General features: G+C 45.2%; 1 protein-coding gene across 1 annotated transcript; it reads right to left on the bottom strand.

Annotated features, from left to right (window-relative positions):
* Nucleotides 1-2,134: 2,134 nt before the first annotated feature.
* Nucleotides 2,135-6,247, bottom strand: LOC112557782 (glycine, glutamate and proline-rich protein-like). The gene is made up of 6 exons (XM_025227821.1): nucleotides 6,112-6,247; nucleotides 4,830-4,889; nucleotides 4,197-4,286; nucleotides 3,704-3,813; nucleotides 2,915-3,065; nucleotides 2,135-2,520 (listed from the first exon to the last, which is right to left on the bottom strand). Exons 1-6 carry the CDS (start codon nucleotides 6,158-6,160, stop codon nucleotides 2,384-2,386), a joined length of 597 nt encoding a protein of 198 aa, XP_025083606.1. The 5' UTR covers nucleotides 6,161-6,247; the 3' UTR covers nucleotides 2,135-2,383.
* Nucleotides 6,248-20,973: the final 14,726 nt, after the last annotated feature.

Raw genomic sequence — 20,973 nt, 5'->3', positions numbered from 1 at the left:
TATATCACCTGCTTCACTTTTTCCGTATTTATCAACTGTATCAATAAGCTTTGCGTACTCTAATCTTGCTCCAGTAGGCTGCTGGTCGTGTATATAGTATTTTTCAAATTATGCTAATTGTATAATAATTATACTAATAATTTTAGAATTATAACATTTCAGTCATTTCTGATGCATTTTTATCCCCACACAACCTTCAACACTGTGATCCTTTTTTCCTAGTCCTGTTCTAATGCCCAGCTTTCAGACTTTAAAAGAATTCAAACGGAGAGGCAAATAGTGAAAGACCTATGATAAAGCTATTATCCTTTTGTAACGGACAAGTACTTAGTAGAGGGGGTAAGGCGGGAAGGTCGACAACCGTGGTTGATCTGATCTAGAGTAGTGGGCTGGAAGTTGTTTGCCCTTGAGCAAATGACGTAAATTGTGATGTCAAAATAAAGTGACGAAAAAGAGAGAGTAAAATAACGTTAGGGAAAAACGGTAAGCAGAAAGCAGACGGCGGAATAGAAGTTGGAACTGGTGGTTTTTCTCTGGACTTTTTCTCGCTACTGCTGCGACCGCGGAATAATTGCTAGTACAGCATCTATCTAAAATTGCCCTTGTGGATAATAAAGTTGTATTGGATTGGATTGGATTGGATAAGTATTACCGGGAAGGTAATACTGCGTTTATACTACAGGGGGATGTACTTCACAGATCGTGATTTGCTGTAGTCCGTGTCCGCGCCGTGGGGAGCTCTGTGGCTTGGGCATCCCGCAGTACAGTTTCTTGGTGGGGCCAAGAAACTACACACTAGAGTGAGCGAGTAAACGACGGATCCAGAACAGAAAACTTGGAGAAAAACTGCTGCACCGACCACCATCCGTCGCCCGGAAAGGACATTTCCAAACAGCCTGAGTTTAAACAGCAGGTGGAGGGAAGGTTTTCTCTCGGCCTTCAGCTCACCTATCATCATCCTGCTAAACACCCAGGAGGCAACCGCATGTGCAAGTCCGTGACGTCCTACCTGTAAACTGTTGGTATCGTAAAAACACTTTTTTTTAATGATAATCGACTTCTAGGAAATAAGATTAGTGATACTCATTAGAATAGAGGACCTGGGAGGGTTGCAAAGACTTTAATATAAAAAGGTTTGGGTTTCGTCAAGAACAAACATTTTATACTATAATTCAGTGGATATTAACATTGGTAATGCATCAAGAAAGGACAGCACCGGAGACAGAGGAATACTTCATCAGTGACAGTATTTATGGGAATCAGCTTTATTGTTAACTCTAATAGTACGTTGGATGAATGATATAATATATTGATAATATATCTTGTGTGACGAAAGAAGGAGTGAATCTCTGATTGTTGATACTTTGTCTTTGTTTCATTTAAAATTGTGTTTGAATTCAATAATTATTGGTGCCTCTAAGAAGGTACGCCCACCCTCAAGCGATCTGATTGTATTGGTTTTTGGAGAGAATGCGCGTGTCAGCGGACGGTCCGTGACACCTTTCAGTGATGATAAAAGAGAATGAATATTCATGCCTTACACAATAAGAACAAAGGAATTCAGTAGAGCATATTTATATTTAATAGTAGAAAATGTCGTTAACATATCTGACTGGACCAAAATATTCAGGCATCTGTTTTTAAAGGCAATAAGAGCTTAGAGCATTTCCCCTTTTTTGCGATGGTGGAGACAGGCGGATGCTGTCAGATTTTGTTTATTAAAATCTCATTATCTATTACTGTTACCACTTCAATCGCATGTAATTTTTTTTATTTAGGTGTCATGTTTAAAAATATTTTTTATATTTTTTTCAGAGAATATTTTCCTCTTCTGGTTAATGGATGCAACCAAAGGTTCTAATTCACCACAATAATCAATCTGTCCATACCCTAGCACCATTCCAACATAACTGTACACCAGAACAACATTGTAACATCATGTTTTTTTCGATCGTAACTGTATGCACATGCTTAATTATAATTTGCTCTTCATGCAGCACCTCTTTTTTCTTTAACCTTTCAGCAAAAAGGTTTATGACAACAACCTATGATTTTAAAAACCTAGGTTTCAGGTTTTTCTCATTCTTCATTTAGCACTACGCATTCTCCATACATAAATACAAACAAATCATCGTCGTGCATCACTGCAATTGAAAATGAATTTTATTCCAGAAAAAGTCGAATATATATTTTCACATCCAAAAACTCTCACGTTTGTCGTTCTCTTTCTTTAACGTCCCCACAAATGCTCATATCGGTTTTTTTTCTGTTCTTTGAATGTTTAGTTCAAGAAAATGTTCGCATCTATATTGTTCTCTACCTTGTATGCTTACTTCCAGAAAACATACACTTCCTTATTGTTGTCAATCTTGATCAGAATCGTTTAAGACCAGCCCAAAGACTTCAGGTACTGGGCTCTGGCCATGACATCATTGCTGAAATCGTTTCCAGTGCTGCCAACATCCAAGCCACTCCAGCTCTGAACATTGCTGACCCCGAAGTTATAGGCAGCCACGGCACCTGGTCAGATGAGAATGTTTTAAGTTATCAACCTGTACTTAGTTACTTTATTTCAACCCCACCCCTCGTTTCCCGGTTTCTACCTCAGAGAAAGCATCTTCGAAAACGTGATCATCATTGGATTTTAAGTTATTCGTAGAAATCCACCTTTATTTGGGAGTGAATAGGTGTAGCGCCTTAGACGATACTAACTCGCGAAATCCAAGAAAACGACCATCACCAGGTCTATGGATTCAGAAATCGACCCATTCCCCTCTGAAGAAGGTGAGCGGAGTCTACGAATAATTTTGTCTACGAACAGTTTTATGTCGGGTAAAGATAAACAAGTTAATTCAAGTCTCCATTTCCACAGTAAGGCAGACCTACAGTCAAGTTATGTTAAGGATTCACTTACCTTGCAGTTTCATTTCCGGGGTCCATGATGGGAACTTGCGGGAGACCTGTCTGATGTATGGGACCAGAAGGCGGCCGATCATCATGTCGATGTGACAGCAAGTTCGAGGTCCGCACTGCTTGCAGGGAAGTCCTGAGTATCTGAGGTCACACTGTTGGCATAGACAGATATTCGTATTGCTGATCAGTAGTCATGCTGATGAAGGAGACGTGGAACTACTCGGGGAGTTTTGAGAGAGGACCTCCCACTGGTCCTGATCATGGTAGGTAAAGGTAATGAGTCTCATAGCCGGGTCGTCTTAAGAGAAACGAACATAACCGATTGACCGTGTCTTGAGCTGTCATGATCTCCCTTGATATATTATGTCCCCTTTTCTTCAGGGTGAATAAGGGGGGGGGGAGTTCAACCACAGACACCATCGGGTCTCCTGTGGTTCATGCGTGGACAAGTTTTTAATTTTTTTAATGAAGGTGAGCTAAAGGCAATGGCTATAATTGTAAAATATTGACAAAACATAAAGCTAGCCCTGATGTAATGGCATGATTTCAACATATCCTCCTCCAAAAAAATGAAGCTAGCCGTGTGGTAATGGAAGAAATGATCAAATATCAACAAAACATAAAGCTAATTTTGTGGAAATAAGTGGACAGTAATTGAAAAATATCAAGATCAAAAAAAGTCATCTCTCATCCCATTTTTTCAGTAATCTGCTGCAGTCTAGTCTATCGAAAAAGAATACCGAAGTCAAATAAAACTAAGGAAGAAAAATACAAACGATCAGTCGCATACCTGGAGGATTCCCCAAGCGTTTCCATTGTCGCCATACCCATCAGGAGTCAGAGAGGCGCCGCCATTGGACTCCCGACTGGCGAGAGCTCCGATGACACTGGCCGGGATGCCTACACCGAATAAATTTGACAATTATTCCTTTAAGCAAAGATGATCTTCATTTGTAACAGTTTTCATGCACATCATGAATATGAATATAGAGGTAAAAGCGTTATAAAGTTTTGCTTATGTCATGACAAGCAAAACCAGAGAATCTTAAAGAGAGCAGGAACACCGTTCATTTCTTTTAAATCAGAAGTCGTTGTAAGTGTCTCATTTTAGCACCAGGTCATTATTTCCAGTAGTTTACAACAAAAGAAGAACATTTCGCCTCATATAACGCCCATTATAGTGCCTTTTAGTTACTTAACAATCTGAGAGCAGCACTGCAAACTTCCCCTCACCCATCACACATACACACACACACGCAAGCACTAACTGTTTGAGTTCTTACAATATCTGTTTGCCACTTCGTCATAACAGGATTTCATGGAGTTCAGTTCAGTGAGTCTGTAGCTCACGTCTGCCTGAGAAGCTGCCACACCTGGTGACAAATACCCAAAATAAAATTTAAAAATAACTACATTGTATCCACGGTCATTGGGGAAATGAAACACAGTTTCGGATAATTATCTACTTAACGTGGCGCTTTCTTCTTTGTATGTTAATTATTTTCCTTTTTTTCCCCAGAAGTCTTTGTTTCTCTGTTTTCTCGATAATGTAACTGCGTAGCAGAGTCTCAAGAAAAAAAACAGCTTGGTTGGTTTACCTTGGTAAATGTCCACCTGAGAAAGTATACTCAGTGAATAGCAGTCCCGCTACAAAACTGTTGTCTTTAACACACTGGCTCCTACGGTGTTAGTTGCAAAATAACAACAAATTTGATTTACCCAAACTAACATAAACAGAAAGAACGCTTTAATCTGTTAAAGTCTCCCTCTTTAGGTCATTCATGCCACTCTGGACTACTCACTCATTGCTACTCCCTGTACAAATCTGAAACTGTCTACCTGTACCACTCACTCACTTTCTACGAGTTCATGTCTCTATGTACCAGTCAACATGTCCACCTGTAAGTTATACTCACCCCCGATACGTTTACCGGTAGGACTAAGGTTACTGATGTTTCCATTGCAGTCGGTGGCCGCTGGAACAGATAGAGTTGAATATGTACATACCCTTCCCCATATAGTTAAATATAATAGTATAAAGTATAAACTGATGCCATAAAGTACAATATAATATTCTTCTTCTTCTTTCCTATACGCCCCCAGTGGAGCATAGGGCCGGAACCATACCCCGCCATCGGACCCGGTCCTGGGCATCCCTTTCCAGTTGGGACCATGTCATGCCAGCAGTCTCTGCCTCTCTGTGGACTGATCTCCTCCACGTCTGTCTGGGTCTCCCAACCTTACGCCTCCCCTGTGGGTTCCAGCCCAGAGCTTGTCGCGTTAAATTGTCGGCTGGCTTTCGTAGCGTGTGGTCAATCCAGCCCCACTTTCGCTTCTGGATGTCTTGGCTGGCAGGGTTTTGGTTGGCTCTCTCCCACAAGTCTGTATTGGAGATCTTCTCAGGCCATCGGATGTTAAGGATGCGGCGCAGACATCTGTTGATGAATGTCTGTATCTTGTTGGTGATGGCATTTGTCACCCGCCATGTCTCAGATCCATATAGGAGGACTGACTTTACATTGGTATTATAGATGCGGATCTTGGTGTGTAGAGACAAAGCCTTGGAGTGCCAGATAGGTCTTAGGGAGTGGAATGCAAGCCTGGCTTTGTTTATTCGGCTTCTGACATCTTCATCTGAACCTCCGTCTTTGCTGCTGACTATGCTGCCAAGGTAGGTGAAACGGTCAGACTGTGTAATACATTCTCCATGTAGTTGGAGTGGGGCTTCTTGCTTTGTGTTGACCCGCATTACCTCCGTCTTCTTGATGTTGATGGTTAGACCAGTCATTGCTGCTTCTTCTGCGAGCCGAGTGAGCTTTGTCTGTGCGTGTTGTTGCTTGTGGGACAACAGGCTGATGTCATCCGCAAAGTCAAGATCCTCAAGCTGCCTGGCGAAGGTCCACTGAACGCCCGTGTTGCTGTTAGGGGTTGTTCTTCTCATGATCCAGTAGAATATAATATTACATAAAGATAAAAAAAAATTATTGCTGCATTTATAAATATCAAAACTAGAAAACGGATTTGCTACCACAAGTGACTACCCGGAACACCTGGTACTCTTTTTCGGTCTCAGATCTGATCTTATCGCCAGTCCAATACAAATGTACAGACACATTTCCGTCCAACAAAGTCGTACTCAACATAAGAAATCCAACTGTTATACAAAATAAAAATTCTGAAGGAAAGAATTTATTTTACCCAAAGCAGACGACACGGCGACGACCAAAACACTCAGTGCGAGGAACATGGCTGGTGACGAGAGTTGAGGGACAAAAGTCAAGATGTAGCTTTGCCACAACTGGTTGTCTTTTATACTTCACTCGAAGGTCTTCTGGCTATTTTCTAGGCAAAAATAACAAACAGGATGTTTTTTTCTGAAATGAGTAAGTTGATCTGTTGTTTCAAGGACTTTTAACTACAATTCTCCCAGAAATGCACACAGACAATAAGTGTTTATCTTTTCTAAGAGATTAAGGTCAAACATCAATCCTGTTGTCACATCAACTGCTTTTGGAAGGAGGAGGTGGTGGTGGTGGTGGCGGTAGGGTTAGGAGAGAGAATCACGGAAGTAATGAGTCAAATTTAGAATATTTTCTACTTCGTTCATTTGTTTGTTTACTTACTTGTTTGGTTTTGACGATTGAATTATAGTTGTTACTAAAAGTTTTCTTTCAACTCCAGTTTAATATCCTCGTGCACATTTACTTGGCTGCCGACACGATAAACTTCCTATTGGTAGACTAAGGATGTAATTGCGGATATTGCTTAAAGGGATTGTAAAGGCAAAATAAAACTGCTTAGAATCTCGTAAAGAGTAGGATCCACTTGAATCTCGTCTATTTTCGTGTCTGCCCATGTGGAAAAAGTTGAAGGTTTTGTAGCATGTTGTGTTTAATTAGAGAAATTTCATAGAACTCTTTCGTTTACTTAGACGAAGTCTCGTTCTCCGTCACGTGACCTTATGACATGTGACTAACATTTTTATACACCTGTCTTTCTTGACATTATTTAGTCGGTTGTTTCCTGGTTATAATTTACAATTTTCCATATCGAGTCACTGCCGTTCGAAAAAGGCGAGTCGAGAGATCAGAGGTTACGCGTTAATCCTCGGCACTAAAACCATCCGAACTTTATACATACCCAGCACTTATCTGAGTGTTTAGATTCCTTGTCGATCATCCTACCTGTGTTTTTGACAAGATTTTTGGTGAATGGGCCTCACTCACTCACTCACTCACTCACTCACTCACACTCACTCACTCACTCTCACTCACTCACTCACCGCACTACTCACTCACTCACCTCACCACTCACTCACTCACTCACTCACTCACTCACTCACTCACTACTCACTCACTCATCAACTCACTCACTCACCTCAACTCACTCACTCACTCACTCACTCACCTTCACTCACTCACTCACACACACTCACTCACCTCATCACTCACCTCCACTCACTCACCTCACTCACTCACCTACTCACTCACTCACTCACTCATCTCACTCACTCACTCACTCACTCACCTCACTCACTGCACTCACCTCACTCACTGACTCACTCACTCACTTCACTCAACTCACTCACTCACTCACTCAGTTCACGTCAACTCACTCACTCACTTCACTCACTCACGCACTCACTCACCAACTCACCTCTCACTCACTCATCACTCACTCACTCACCTCACTCATCACTCAACACCTCCTCATCACTTCACTCACTCAAATCACTCACACTCCACTCACTCCACTCACTCACTCACTCACTCATCACTCACTAACTCACCTCACTCACTCACTCTCACTCACTCATCAAACCACTCACTTCACTCACTCACTCACTTCACTCCACTCCACTCACTCATCACTCACCTCACTCATCACTCACTCACTCACTCACTCACTACCTCACTCACTCACTCAGAACTCACGTTCACTCACTCACTCACTCACTCACTCACTCACTCACTCACTCACGTCACCCTCACTCACTCGCTCACACTCACTCACTCACTCACTCATCACTCAGTCACTACCTCACCTCAGCTCGCTCATCACTACCACTCACTCACTCACCTCACTCCATCCTCCCTCACTCCTCACCTCACTCACTCACTCACTCACCACTCACTCACTCACTCACTCACTCACTCACTCATCACCTCACTCACTCACTCACTCACTCACTCCCTCACTCACTCACTTCATCACCTCATCACTCACTCACTCACTCACTCACTCCACTCACTCACTTCAATCACTCACCACTCACTCACTCACTCACTCACTCCACTCCTCACTCACTCATCACTCACTCACTCACTCATCACCTCACTCACTCACTCACTCACTCACTCACTCACTCACCACTCACCTCACTACTCACTCACTCCTCACTCACCACTCTCACTCATCTCATCACTCACTCCTCACACTCTCGACTCACGGATCACTCACTCACTGGCACATCACTACACTCATCTCACTGCCTCACCACATCATCACACCTCACTCAATCACTCACTCACCTCACTCACTCACGTCACACCACTCACTCACTCACTCACTCACTCACTTCATCACTCACTCACTCACTCACTCAGCTCACTCATCACTCACTCACTCACTCACTCACTCACTCACTCACTCGCTCACATCCACTCACTCACTCACTCACTCACTCACTCACTCACTCACTCACTCACTCACGCTCACTCACTCACCTCACTCACTCACTCACTCACACTCACCACTCACTCACTCACTCACTCACTCACTCACTCAACTCACTACACTCATCACTCACACTCACTCACTCACTCACACACTCACTCACCATCTCACTCACATCACTCACCCACTACTCACTCACTCACTCACTCATCCTCACTACCTCACTTCACAACACCTCACTCACTCACTCACTCACTCACCTCACTCACTTTCACCTCACTCCACTCCACTCACTCACTCTCACTCACTCACTCACCTCACTGCAACTCACTCACACTCACTCACTCGACTCACTCACTCACTCACTCACTCACGTCACTCATCTCACTCACTCACATCACTCACTTACACTCATGTCACTCACTCATCACATCCACTCACTCACTCACTCACTCACTCATCTCACTCACTCACTCACTCATCACTCAACTCACCACCTCACCTCACTCACTCACTCACCTCACTCACTCACTCACTCTCACTCACCCTCACTCAACTCACTCACTACATCACTCCTCACTCATCACTCACTCACTCACTCACTCCACTCACTCACTCACTCACTCACTCACTCACTCCAGCCATCAATCTCCTCCTCACTCACTCACTCCTCACTCACTCAATCTCACTCACTCACCTCACTCACTCACTTCACTCACTCACTCCCACTCACTCACTCACTCACTCACTCACTCACTCACTCACACTTCACTCTCACTCACCTTCACTCACAGCACTCACTCATCGATCACTCACTCACTCATCTCACACTCACTCACTCACTCACTCACTCACTTCACATCATCTCACCACTCACCTCACTCCTCACCCTCACTCACTCACGTCACGTCAGCTCACACCACTCACTACTCACTCACACTCACTCACTCAACCTTTCACGTCACTCACTCACATCAACTCACTCACTCACTTCACCGTCACTCACTCACTCACTCACTCACTCACTACCTCACTCACTCAACTCTCTCACTCACTCACTCACTCTACTCACTCACTCACTCACTCACTCATCACTCACTCACTCACTCACTCACTCCTCACTCACTCACTCACTCCTCACTCACTCACTCATACTCACTCACGTCACGTCACTCACTCACTCACACTCACTCACTCACTCACTCACTCACTACACCTCACTCACTCACTCACTTTGTCTCATCACTACTCACTATCACTCACGTCACACTCACACTTCACTTCATGTTTGTTGACTCACTGTGATCTCACTCACTCACTCACTCACTCCTCCTCACTCATCATTCACTCACTCGGTGTTCACTCACGGGTCACTCACTCACTGTTCACTCACCTCAACTCACTCACTCACTCACTCACGTCACTCACTCACCACTCACCTCACTTGTGAGCTCACTCACCTCACATGTGTTGGGGAGGTGTGTGTTTATCCACTCACTTTCTCACTCACTTGTTGTGTGGTGTCACCATCACTCACTCACATCACTCACTCACTCACTCACTCACTCACTCACTCACTCACCTTCAGTTGGTGTGTTGCCTCATACTTGGGTTGGTGGCACTCACTCGTGGTCACTCTTGGTTGGGTGTGTACTCACTCACCTCTTTGGGTGGTGGGTGTGGTTGATTACAGACTCACTCACTCACTCACCACTCACTCACTCACTCACCCTACTCACTCACTTTCATCTCACTCACTCACTCACTCACCACTCACTCACTCACTCACTCACCCTCACTCACTCACTCCTCACCTCACTCACTCCTCCTCACTCACACCTCACTCACTCACTCACTCACTCAATCACTGACTCACTCACTCACTCACTCACTCACTCACTCCACTCACTCACCTCACATATCACTGTCATACACTCACTCACTCTACTCACTCACTCACTCACCTCACTCACTCACTCACTCACGCTCACTCACTCACTCACTCACTCACTCACTCACTCACTCACTCACTCACTCACGACTCACTCACTGTCACTCACTCACTCACTCACACTCACTCTTACTCACTCACTCACTCACTCACTCTCCTCACTCACTCACTCACTCACTCACTCATGAACGGCTCACTCACTCACTCACAGTCACTCACTCACTACCCTCACAGTCAATCACCTCACTCACTCACTCACTCACTCACATCACTCACTCCCTCACTCACTCACATCACTCACTCACTCACTCCTCACTCACTCAGCTCACCTCACCTCACTCACTCACTCATACTTGCACTCACATCAATACCTCACTTCACGTCACTCACTACTCACTGCACTCACTCACTCACTCACTCACTCATCTCACTCACTGCACTCACCACTCACTCACTCATCACCTCACTCACTCACTCACTCACTCACTCACTCACTCACTCACTCACTCACTCACCTATCTTTCAATACCACTCACTCACTCACTCACTCACTCACTCACTCACTCAGCGCAGTCACTCACTCACCTCACTCACAGTCACTCAACTATCATCACCTCACTCACTCACTCACTCACTCACTCACTCACTCACTCACTCACTGCACTCACACTCACTCATCACTACACCCACTCACTCACCTCACCTCACCATCAACTCACTCACTCACTCACTCACTCACAAACTCACTCACTCATCACTCACTCACCACTCATCACTCACTCACCGTCGATCCCTCATCACTCACTCACTCACTCACCACTCACTCCTCATCACTCAACTCCTCACTCACTCACTCACTCACTCACTCACTCATCACTCCTCACTCACTCACACTCACTCCGTCACTCACTCCTCACTCACATACTCCCACTCACATCCACGTCACTCACTCACTCACTCATCACTCACTCATCACCTCACTCACTCACTATCAATCACTCACTCACCTCACCAACACTCATCAAGTCACTCACTCACTCACTCACTCACTACTACTCACTCACTTCACACTCACGATCACTCACTCCTCACGGCACTCACTCACTCACTCACTCACTCACTCACTCACTCACTCACTCACTCACTCACTCACTCCTTCACTCACCACGGTCACTCACTCACTCACACTCACTCCTCACTCACTCACTCACTCACTCACTCACTCAATCACCCTCACTCACTCACTCACTCACTCACTCACTCACTCACTCACTCACTTCACTCACTCATCACTCACTCACTCACTCACCTCACTCACTCACTCACTCACTCACTCACTCACTCACTCACTCACTCACTCACTCACTCACTCACTCATCTCACTCACTCACTCACTCACTCACTCACTCACTCACTCACACACTCACTCAACTGCTCACTCACTCACTCACTCACATCACTCACTCACTCACTCTCACTCCTCATCACACCTCACTCATCACGTCACTCACTCACTCACTCACATCACTCACTCACTCAGCCGCACTCACTCACTCACTCACTGTCCTCACTCACTCACTCACCACTCACTCACTCACTCACTCACTCACTCACCGCTCACCTCCTCACCTCCTGCACTCCTCCCACACTCACTCATCAACTCACTCACTCACTCACTCACTCACTCACTCACTCAATCATCACGTCACTCACTCACTCACTCACCTCACTCACTCACTACATTATCATCATCACGTCACTCACACTCACACCACTCATCAACGCTCAACACTCACTCACTCCTCACTCACTCACTCACACTCACTCACTCACTCACTCAACTTCACACTCACTCACTACTTTTTTTACTCTCACTCACTCACTCACTCCTCATCTCACTCACCACTCACTCACTCACCACTACTCTTTCACTCGATCATCTCAATCACTCACTCACTTCACTCACTCACCTCACTCTCACTCACTCACTTCACCACTCACTCACTCACCTCACTCACCAACTCACTCACTCACTCATCACTCACTCACTCACTCATCACTCACTCACTACTCACTCACTCACCTCACTCACTTCACCTCACATCAACCATCACTCACCACTCACTCACTCACTCACTCATCAATCACTTCACACTCACCCACTCACTCACTCCTCACTCACTCCTCACTCACCTCATCCTCAATACCAATCACAATATCTCACTCTCACTCATCTCCACTCACCACTTCAACACTCCATCACTCTCCATCTAGTCATTCACTCACTTACACCCACTCACTTCACCTCACTCACTTCATCACTCACTCACTCACTCACTCACCTCACTCACTCATCACCACTCACTCACCCAAGTCAACTCCTCACTCTCACTCACTTCACTCACTCATCACTCACTCACTCAACACTCACTCACTCACTCACTCACTCACCTCATCACTCACTCTACGCACTCAGTCACTCACTCACTCACTCACTCCTAACTCACTCACTCATCACTCGTCCTCACTTCACTCACTCAATCTCAACTCACTCACTCACTCACTTCAGCTCACTCACTCACTCACTCACTCACTCCTCACATCACTCACTCACACTCGACTACTCACTCACTCACCTCACTCACTCACTTCACTCACTACTCATCAATCACGTCTCACACTCACTCACTACTCATCCCTCACTCACTAATACTCACTACATCACTCACTCACTGTCACTCACTCACTCACTCCTCATCCTCACTCATCACTCACTCACTCACCACTGACTCATCACTCACCACTCACTCACTCACTCACTCACGCTCACTCACTCGACTCACTCACTCCTCATCGACACTCACTCACTCACTCACTCACTACTCACTCACTACTCACTCATCACTACTCATCACTCACTCACTCATCACTACTCACTCACCTCATCACTCACTCACTCAAACTCACTCACCTCAAGCATCACTCACTCACTCACTCACTCACGTCACTCACATACTCACTCACACTCACTCACCAACTCACTCACTCACTCACTCACGTCACTCACTCACTCACTACTCACGTCACTCACTCACTCACTCACTCACTCCTCACTCACTCATCTCACTCCAGCTCACTCACTCACTAGACTCACATCACTCAGCTCGCCTCACTCACTCACATCACTCACTCACTTCACGTCACTCACTCACTCAACTCATCACTCACTTTCACTCCTCACTCACTCACTCACTTCACTCAACAGTACTCACTCATCTCACTGTCACTCACGGGGGTACTCACTCACTCTCACTATCACTCACTCCGTCACTCACTCATCATCACTCACTCACTCACTCACTTCACTTCCCTACTCAACTCATACTTCACTCATGTCCACTCACTCATCACTCACTCACCTCATCACTCACTCACCTCACTCACTACGTCACGGTCACGGTGCATCACATCACTTCACGGTTGTCGATGCACTCACTCACTCACTCACGTCACTCACTTCACGTTCACGTTCACGCTACGTTGACTCAGCGTCACACGGTCACCACGTCACATCACCAACAGTCATCTCACCGAGCTCCATCAGTCAGCTCGACTCTCATCATTCACTCACGTCACACCGTCACTCACTCATGGGTCACTCACGTCACTCACTCATCACTTCACTCACTCACTCATCAATCACTCACTCCCTCACTGACTCACTCACTCACGGTCTCACTAATCACTGCACGCTCAACTCCCTCACTCACCTACTTCGGACAGCATCATCACTCAGCGTCACGTCACTCACTGTCACTCATCTTTTACTCACTCACTCCTACTCATTCACGCACTCACTCACTTCACTCACTACACTCACTACTCACTCACTCACTCACTGTCACTCACTCACTCACTCACTCATCACTCACTCACTACTCACTCATCACTCCTTCTCTCCACTCTCCTCACTCACTCACTCATCCAACTCAACGTCACTCACTCACTCACTACCTCACACACACATCACTCACTCACTCCTCCCCTCTACCTCACTCACTCATCACTCACTCTCATCACCGTCACTCACTCACTCTACTCACTTCACTCACACACTCTCACTCACTCACTCACTCACCTCACTCACTCCCTCATTCACCACCTTCACTCACTCACTCACTGCACTCAACTCACTCAACCCTCACTCACCTCACTCACTCATCAACTCACACTCACTCATCACTCACTCACTCACTCACTCCCACTCACACCTCACTTCACTCACTCACTCACTCATCCTCACTCATCACTCACTCACTCACTCACTCATCACTCTCTCATCACTCACTCATACTCACTCATCTACTCACTCTACTCCACCAATCACATCACTCACTCACCTCACCACTCACTCACTCACTCACTCACTTCACTCACTCCATCCACTCATACTCCTCACTACCACTCACTCACTCACTCATATTCATCACTCATCTCAACTCACTCACTTCACTCACCTCCTCACTCACTCACCTCCTCACTCACTCACTCACTCAGCTCACTTCCTCACTATCACTCACCAATCACTCTCACTCATTCCTCACTCACTCACTCATCACTTCACCTCACTCACTCCCACTCCACTTCACTCACTCCGCACACTCCTCACCTCACTCACTCACTACCACTCACCACCTCACTCACTGCCCCATCAACTTACTATCACTCACTTCACCTCACTCACTCACCTCATCATCACTCATCATCACCACTACTCCCTCACTCCTACCTACCATCACTCACTCACTCACTCACTCACTCACTCCTCACTCATCACTCACTCACCTCACACTCACTCCTTCACTCACTCACTCACTCACTCACTCCTCCTCACTTCTCACCTCACTACTATCTCACTCACTCACCTCACTCACTCACCTCACACTCTTCACACTCATCACTCACTCACCACTACTCACCTCACTCACTCATCACTCACCCTCACTCACTCACCCTCACTCACCCTCTCACTCACTCTCACTCACATCACTCACACATCACTCACTCATCAGCACACTCACTACTCACTACAACTCACCCACTCACTCACCACTACCTCACCTCACTTCTCACTCCTCATCACTACCTCAACTCACCACCTCACTCCTCACTCAACTCATCACCATCACTCACCTCTCATCATTTCACTCACTCATCCATCACCTACTCACTCTTTCACTCACTCCTCATTCACCTCCTTCATCACCACTCATCCTCACACTCACGCATCACTCACTCACTCACTCACTTCACTACACACCTCACTCACTCACTAACACTTCAACACTCCTCACTCAACCCTCATCACTCAACTCACTCATCCCTCCCTCACTACTCACTCACTCAGCTCACTACACTCATCACTTCACCTCACTTCACCATCAACTCACGTCACTCTCACTCACTCATCATCAGCTCCTCACTATCACTACTTCACTCACTACCTCTACTTCCAGCCTCACCTCACTCACCACCTCATCACTCACTCACTCACTACTCACTCATCACTCATCCCACCTCACTTCACTCACTCACACATCACCACTCACTCACCTCACTTCATCACTCCTCACTCACTCATCACCTCACTCACTCACCTCACTCAATCACTCACCATACCTCATCACTTCAGCCTCACTCACTCCTCACTCATCCTCATCACTCACTCACTCCCTCATCACTCACCTCACTCACTCATCCTCAGTCACTCAGTCATCATCACTCACCGCACTCCCTCACTCACTTCTAATCACTCACTCACTCACTCACTCCTCACTCACTCACTCACCTCACTCACTCACTCATCACCAGCTCACTCAACTTCACTGCACTAACTCACTCACTCAAACTCACTCACCATCACCTCACTCAACTCACCTCCTCAAACTCAACCAACTCAACTCAACTACTCACTCAATCCTTCACTCACTCAAACTCTCTCAAACTCATCAACTCCCCTCAACTCAACTCACTACTCCCAACTCACTTCCTAAACTGATGCCTCAACATCAACTCACTCACTCACTCCATCTCACTCACTCCCGCCTTACATCAAATTTCTTTGTCAAGACTCCACAAATCACAGTCAATATAACTAGTGAATAGAAATCAATATTATTAACGCCCAAATCTACACAAATCAAACAATCACCTCATCCAACTATCCACAATCTCATACATGCATACAAACTCCGTGCCTCAAGACTATACTCTTCAACTGCGAACTAACTATTCGTCTCTCACACTTGACAGCCATCAATCACTGAATCTTTCACTCTACCTTCCACACTCTTACCACACGTCACTTTATCCAGCTCAAACACAAACACAACTGCTCACAATTCGAACTGCACACTCACTCAACTACACTCACTCATCACTCAATCCTGAGGCGAATCACTACGGGTGCAGCTCAATACACTCAACTACAATTGCTCGAGATCAACCTCAACATACACTAAATATCCTCATCCTCCATACTCCTCTCAGTTCGTGCATAACCACATCACTCCACTCAAACCATCCACCTCCTGCGATCCGAATCACTGCTAACATTGAGGTCACACTCAAATATCGTCCACATCTTCTCCAACATTACACTCGAGCTACAAATCACTCACTACTCACTACCTCACTACCCCTCAATCACTCCGCACCATGCTCCACAAACACCTCATTCACATCTCATAGGCCATTCATGCTTCACTCTCTCTTCACTCACTTCACTCACTCTTCACTCACTCTCACTCACTTTCCTCTCTTCTTTTCAATCAGCAATCATCACATCACAACAACACTATGTCAACCTCAAACTCAATCAGTTACCTGCCTATTCAAAAGCTTATTCCGAGTGCATGCACCTCCATCATCACTTCAAATCTCAATCTATTTCCGCTCCCAATCTCACTGGTTCAGCTGATCCCCTCTACTCAAAACAATCTGACTCTCCTCCCTCCCCTACACGATAGAAATCCAGAGACCATCACACCAAACTCTGATACGAAAGTGCACTCGATCTCGGCACACCCCTAAAGCAACATCATTTAGCAGTACCTCAGAGCTCAACATCGATGCCCTCACTCCCACTCAACACTCCCCATGTCCACCTTCGAGCTCCATTACAAATCCATCGACACTAAATACCTCGATCACTCATCACTACACTCAATCACTGCGACAGCTCATTCACTTTCTCGCGTTCTATCTCTACCAACTTCAGCTGCAACATGGCCCAACCTCACTAACCAAACCCACGTTATTTGAAGACCACACAAACTGTACATCTCCTCTGCAGCGACTACATCTTCGACATCCACTCACTCAACATCATCTGATCTAGACCACCACTCACACACTCATTCCATCCTTCTCCATCTGGCAACTCACTACAAACCGTACCCATACTAACTACTAACCTGACTCATCAATCTCCACAACCCATCAACATACAACGACATCACTTACCTCCTCCTCACTCACTCTGCAACCTCTCGGTCTCAAACTCACTAAACCCTTTCCTCAATACGACCGTCACCTCCCAACTCAAATACCTTAACTTCCTTACCCACTCAAAAATCCTCACTCAACATCTCGAGACGTCAATAGTCTCATATTTATCTCAGAAATCAACTCCATAATAAACTTCAACTTCTACCATTAACACGCCCACTCTATCTACAACTTCAACTTAACGTAACCACCTCATTCGCACTATCAATATCCTTAACTCACTAATCAAGTCCTTACAAGTTAACTCGTTTGGCAACAACCTATAAGCCTCCATCTCAAAAATTCTGACTCTCATTTCGACGCTCAATCATCCTCACCTCACTCAACAGTGCATAAGCAACTCAACTGGCTCAATCCCAATCCCATGCAAGTCACTCACTGTCTCAATCACTAACTCACTCATCAAGCCTCAACATCAGCATGCAAGCCTCTAGACTCACGGTCAACTCTTGGTGCCTACCTCCCGTCGTCCATGACTTAGCCTATACTTGCTGCTTCAGTTTTAAATCCACATGCTCACAACGACCTCCAACTCAACTCACCTCACTTTCAATCTTCCCTACATCCAACTTACCCTCCGATCAACCCACTTCTATAACTATGTCATATCACCACAACTCACACCCATGCACGTGAAATACCGCTCCGTTGCGTCTACGCAGCATCAAACTGGCTAGGGGCACACACTACTCCTAATGACTCACCTCGATCTGCAACTGCACAACACAATCACTCAACTACAATCCCATAATACAAATCATTAATCATATATCTCAACTACTAGCTACTAATCCATCCAACCTACATCAAAATCACTCTCGCACTACAAAGCTCAACATCCATCTGAAACTCATCGTCACACTTAACATAACTAACTCAACTACTACTCTCACACTACGGCTACACTTACCTACCCTACATTTGACTCAACATCATCACAGGTACAAATACATATCTTCACTTCAGCTCTCACTCATCACTCAAGATCTCCAACACCTCAATTCACTTCATACCTGTCAAATTACTTCACTAATCTTTCGACTCACGTCAATAAGACACTACTGTTTCCATCAACAGCCGAAAGTAAGAACTTTTCTCTCATTTGGTTTAAATGCAGAAGCCCTCATTTCATACATTCACTTCACTCAACTACACTCTCACCTGCAGCTTCCAACTCTTACTTTTCTACTAATCACTCTTCTATCATCACTACATGACTAGACATTCTTCACATCACTTCAGCTCATACATCATGTACTCATACTCAACCTCACTAACACACTCAACTCATATCACTTATGTCGAATCATGCTAAACTTCAGTCTCGTCATCAACTCAATCCCCACCTTACTTACCAACTACACTCACTTCACTTTCTCACCTCATCTCGCAATCAGAAATGCAAATCACTATACTAGAACTCACGTAACTCTCTCACTCACATGCCATTCCATAGCTCTTTCATTAGCCAACAATAAATCTAAACTTCAACTGCAGCTCCACTCTAGAATTCACTGCATTACCATACATCATACACATCCACTTCACATCCAATGGTGACTCAATCTGTTGTCATCTCAGTTTCTTCATACCTCTACTCTAACGTCACCAACTCTCTACTCATCTACACTTCACTCACCTTCAATCACCCAACTAACCTCACTCACTTCACCTCAACTCACTCACAAATCAACTCACTTACTCACTAGTTACCAACCAACCAAACAGATCAAGTGCTACTACCATCCCACTCATAATCAAAATTCTCACCATCCGTCTCCATTCAGCTCCACACGACCAACACTCACCTCACTCAAGTCACAACCCCAAACTCATATACTCACTTCAGCATCCACCATCATCTCTGAACTACATCTAAAGCCTCACTTCATACATCATCTCACTACATCCTACATCCTACTCATCACTCACTCGACTCACTCACTTGATCTACACTATCATCCTCACTCACTTTCAACCTGCATCACATTGCCATAATTCCTACTCACTTACCTCAATCATTAATTCACTATGAAACTATCACCATCCAACTCCTGCCGCAGTCACTCAAACCTGCACAACAATTCCCAAAATCTCAAAAATACCAACTGCCAGTATTTACCTCAAATTTGCTCACTTTCCATCACTCACCCATTCTCACCTCAGACTCACTTCAACCCGGTCATCGCCACGTGCCCCACACTACACCTTCTCAGCTTCACCTGCTACCCACATCACTACACATTCACCCCTACTTCACTCATCACTCCACCTCACACTTATCAGTCACTCACTCACTCAACTCACTCCACTTCCGCTATTCATCTCATCTCAAAACGCAACTCAATCCGTCAAAAGTCTATTCACCGAGTCACTCAACACAGAACTCAAAGCTCACTCAACTTCTCTACCCAATTAGAAAAAAATAACTAAGCTCCACTACTACAAACTACCCTTCGACTTCAAGCTTAAGGTCAACTCAACCTCAACTCAGCGCACTCATCAACTCAACTCATACTTTACCTCAACTCGCTCACATCTCCCTCTTTCACTACACTGCTTCAAAATCAAACCAACTTTTCGAAAATAGTTTTAAAGTATGAAAGCAAGTATATTCTACTCACTCATTGCTTTTCACTTTTTTACACTTACTACTTACTGTACTCACTCTTTACATCGAACATCTCTACACTCAACATCCAATCTCTCAAACTTCTAAAATCTTACTAATCCTCTATCTCTCACGCCTCACTCTATCTCACTCATGATATCGAACTCATCATTCAACTCACTCACTACCACATCTATCTATCTCAAACCAACTAGCTCACTAATCACACTACTCACAAACACAACTCACTCTA

Source organism: Pomacea canaliculata, linkage group LG2 (assembly GCF_003073045.1).
Source record: "Pomacea canaliculata isolate SZHN2017 linkage group LG2, ASM307304v1, whole genome shotgun sequence".
NCBI lineage: Eukaryota > Metazoa > Mollusca > Gastropoda > Architaenioglossa > Ampullariidae > Pomacea > Pomacea canaliculata.
Note: the sequence above shows the minus strand (reverse complement) of the source record. Positions and strands in the feature narration are given on the sequence as shown.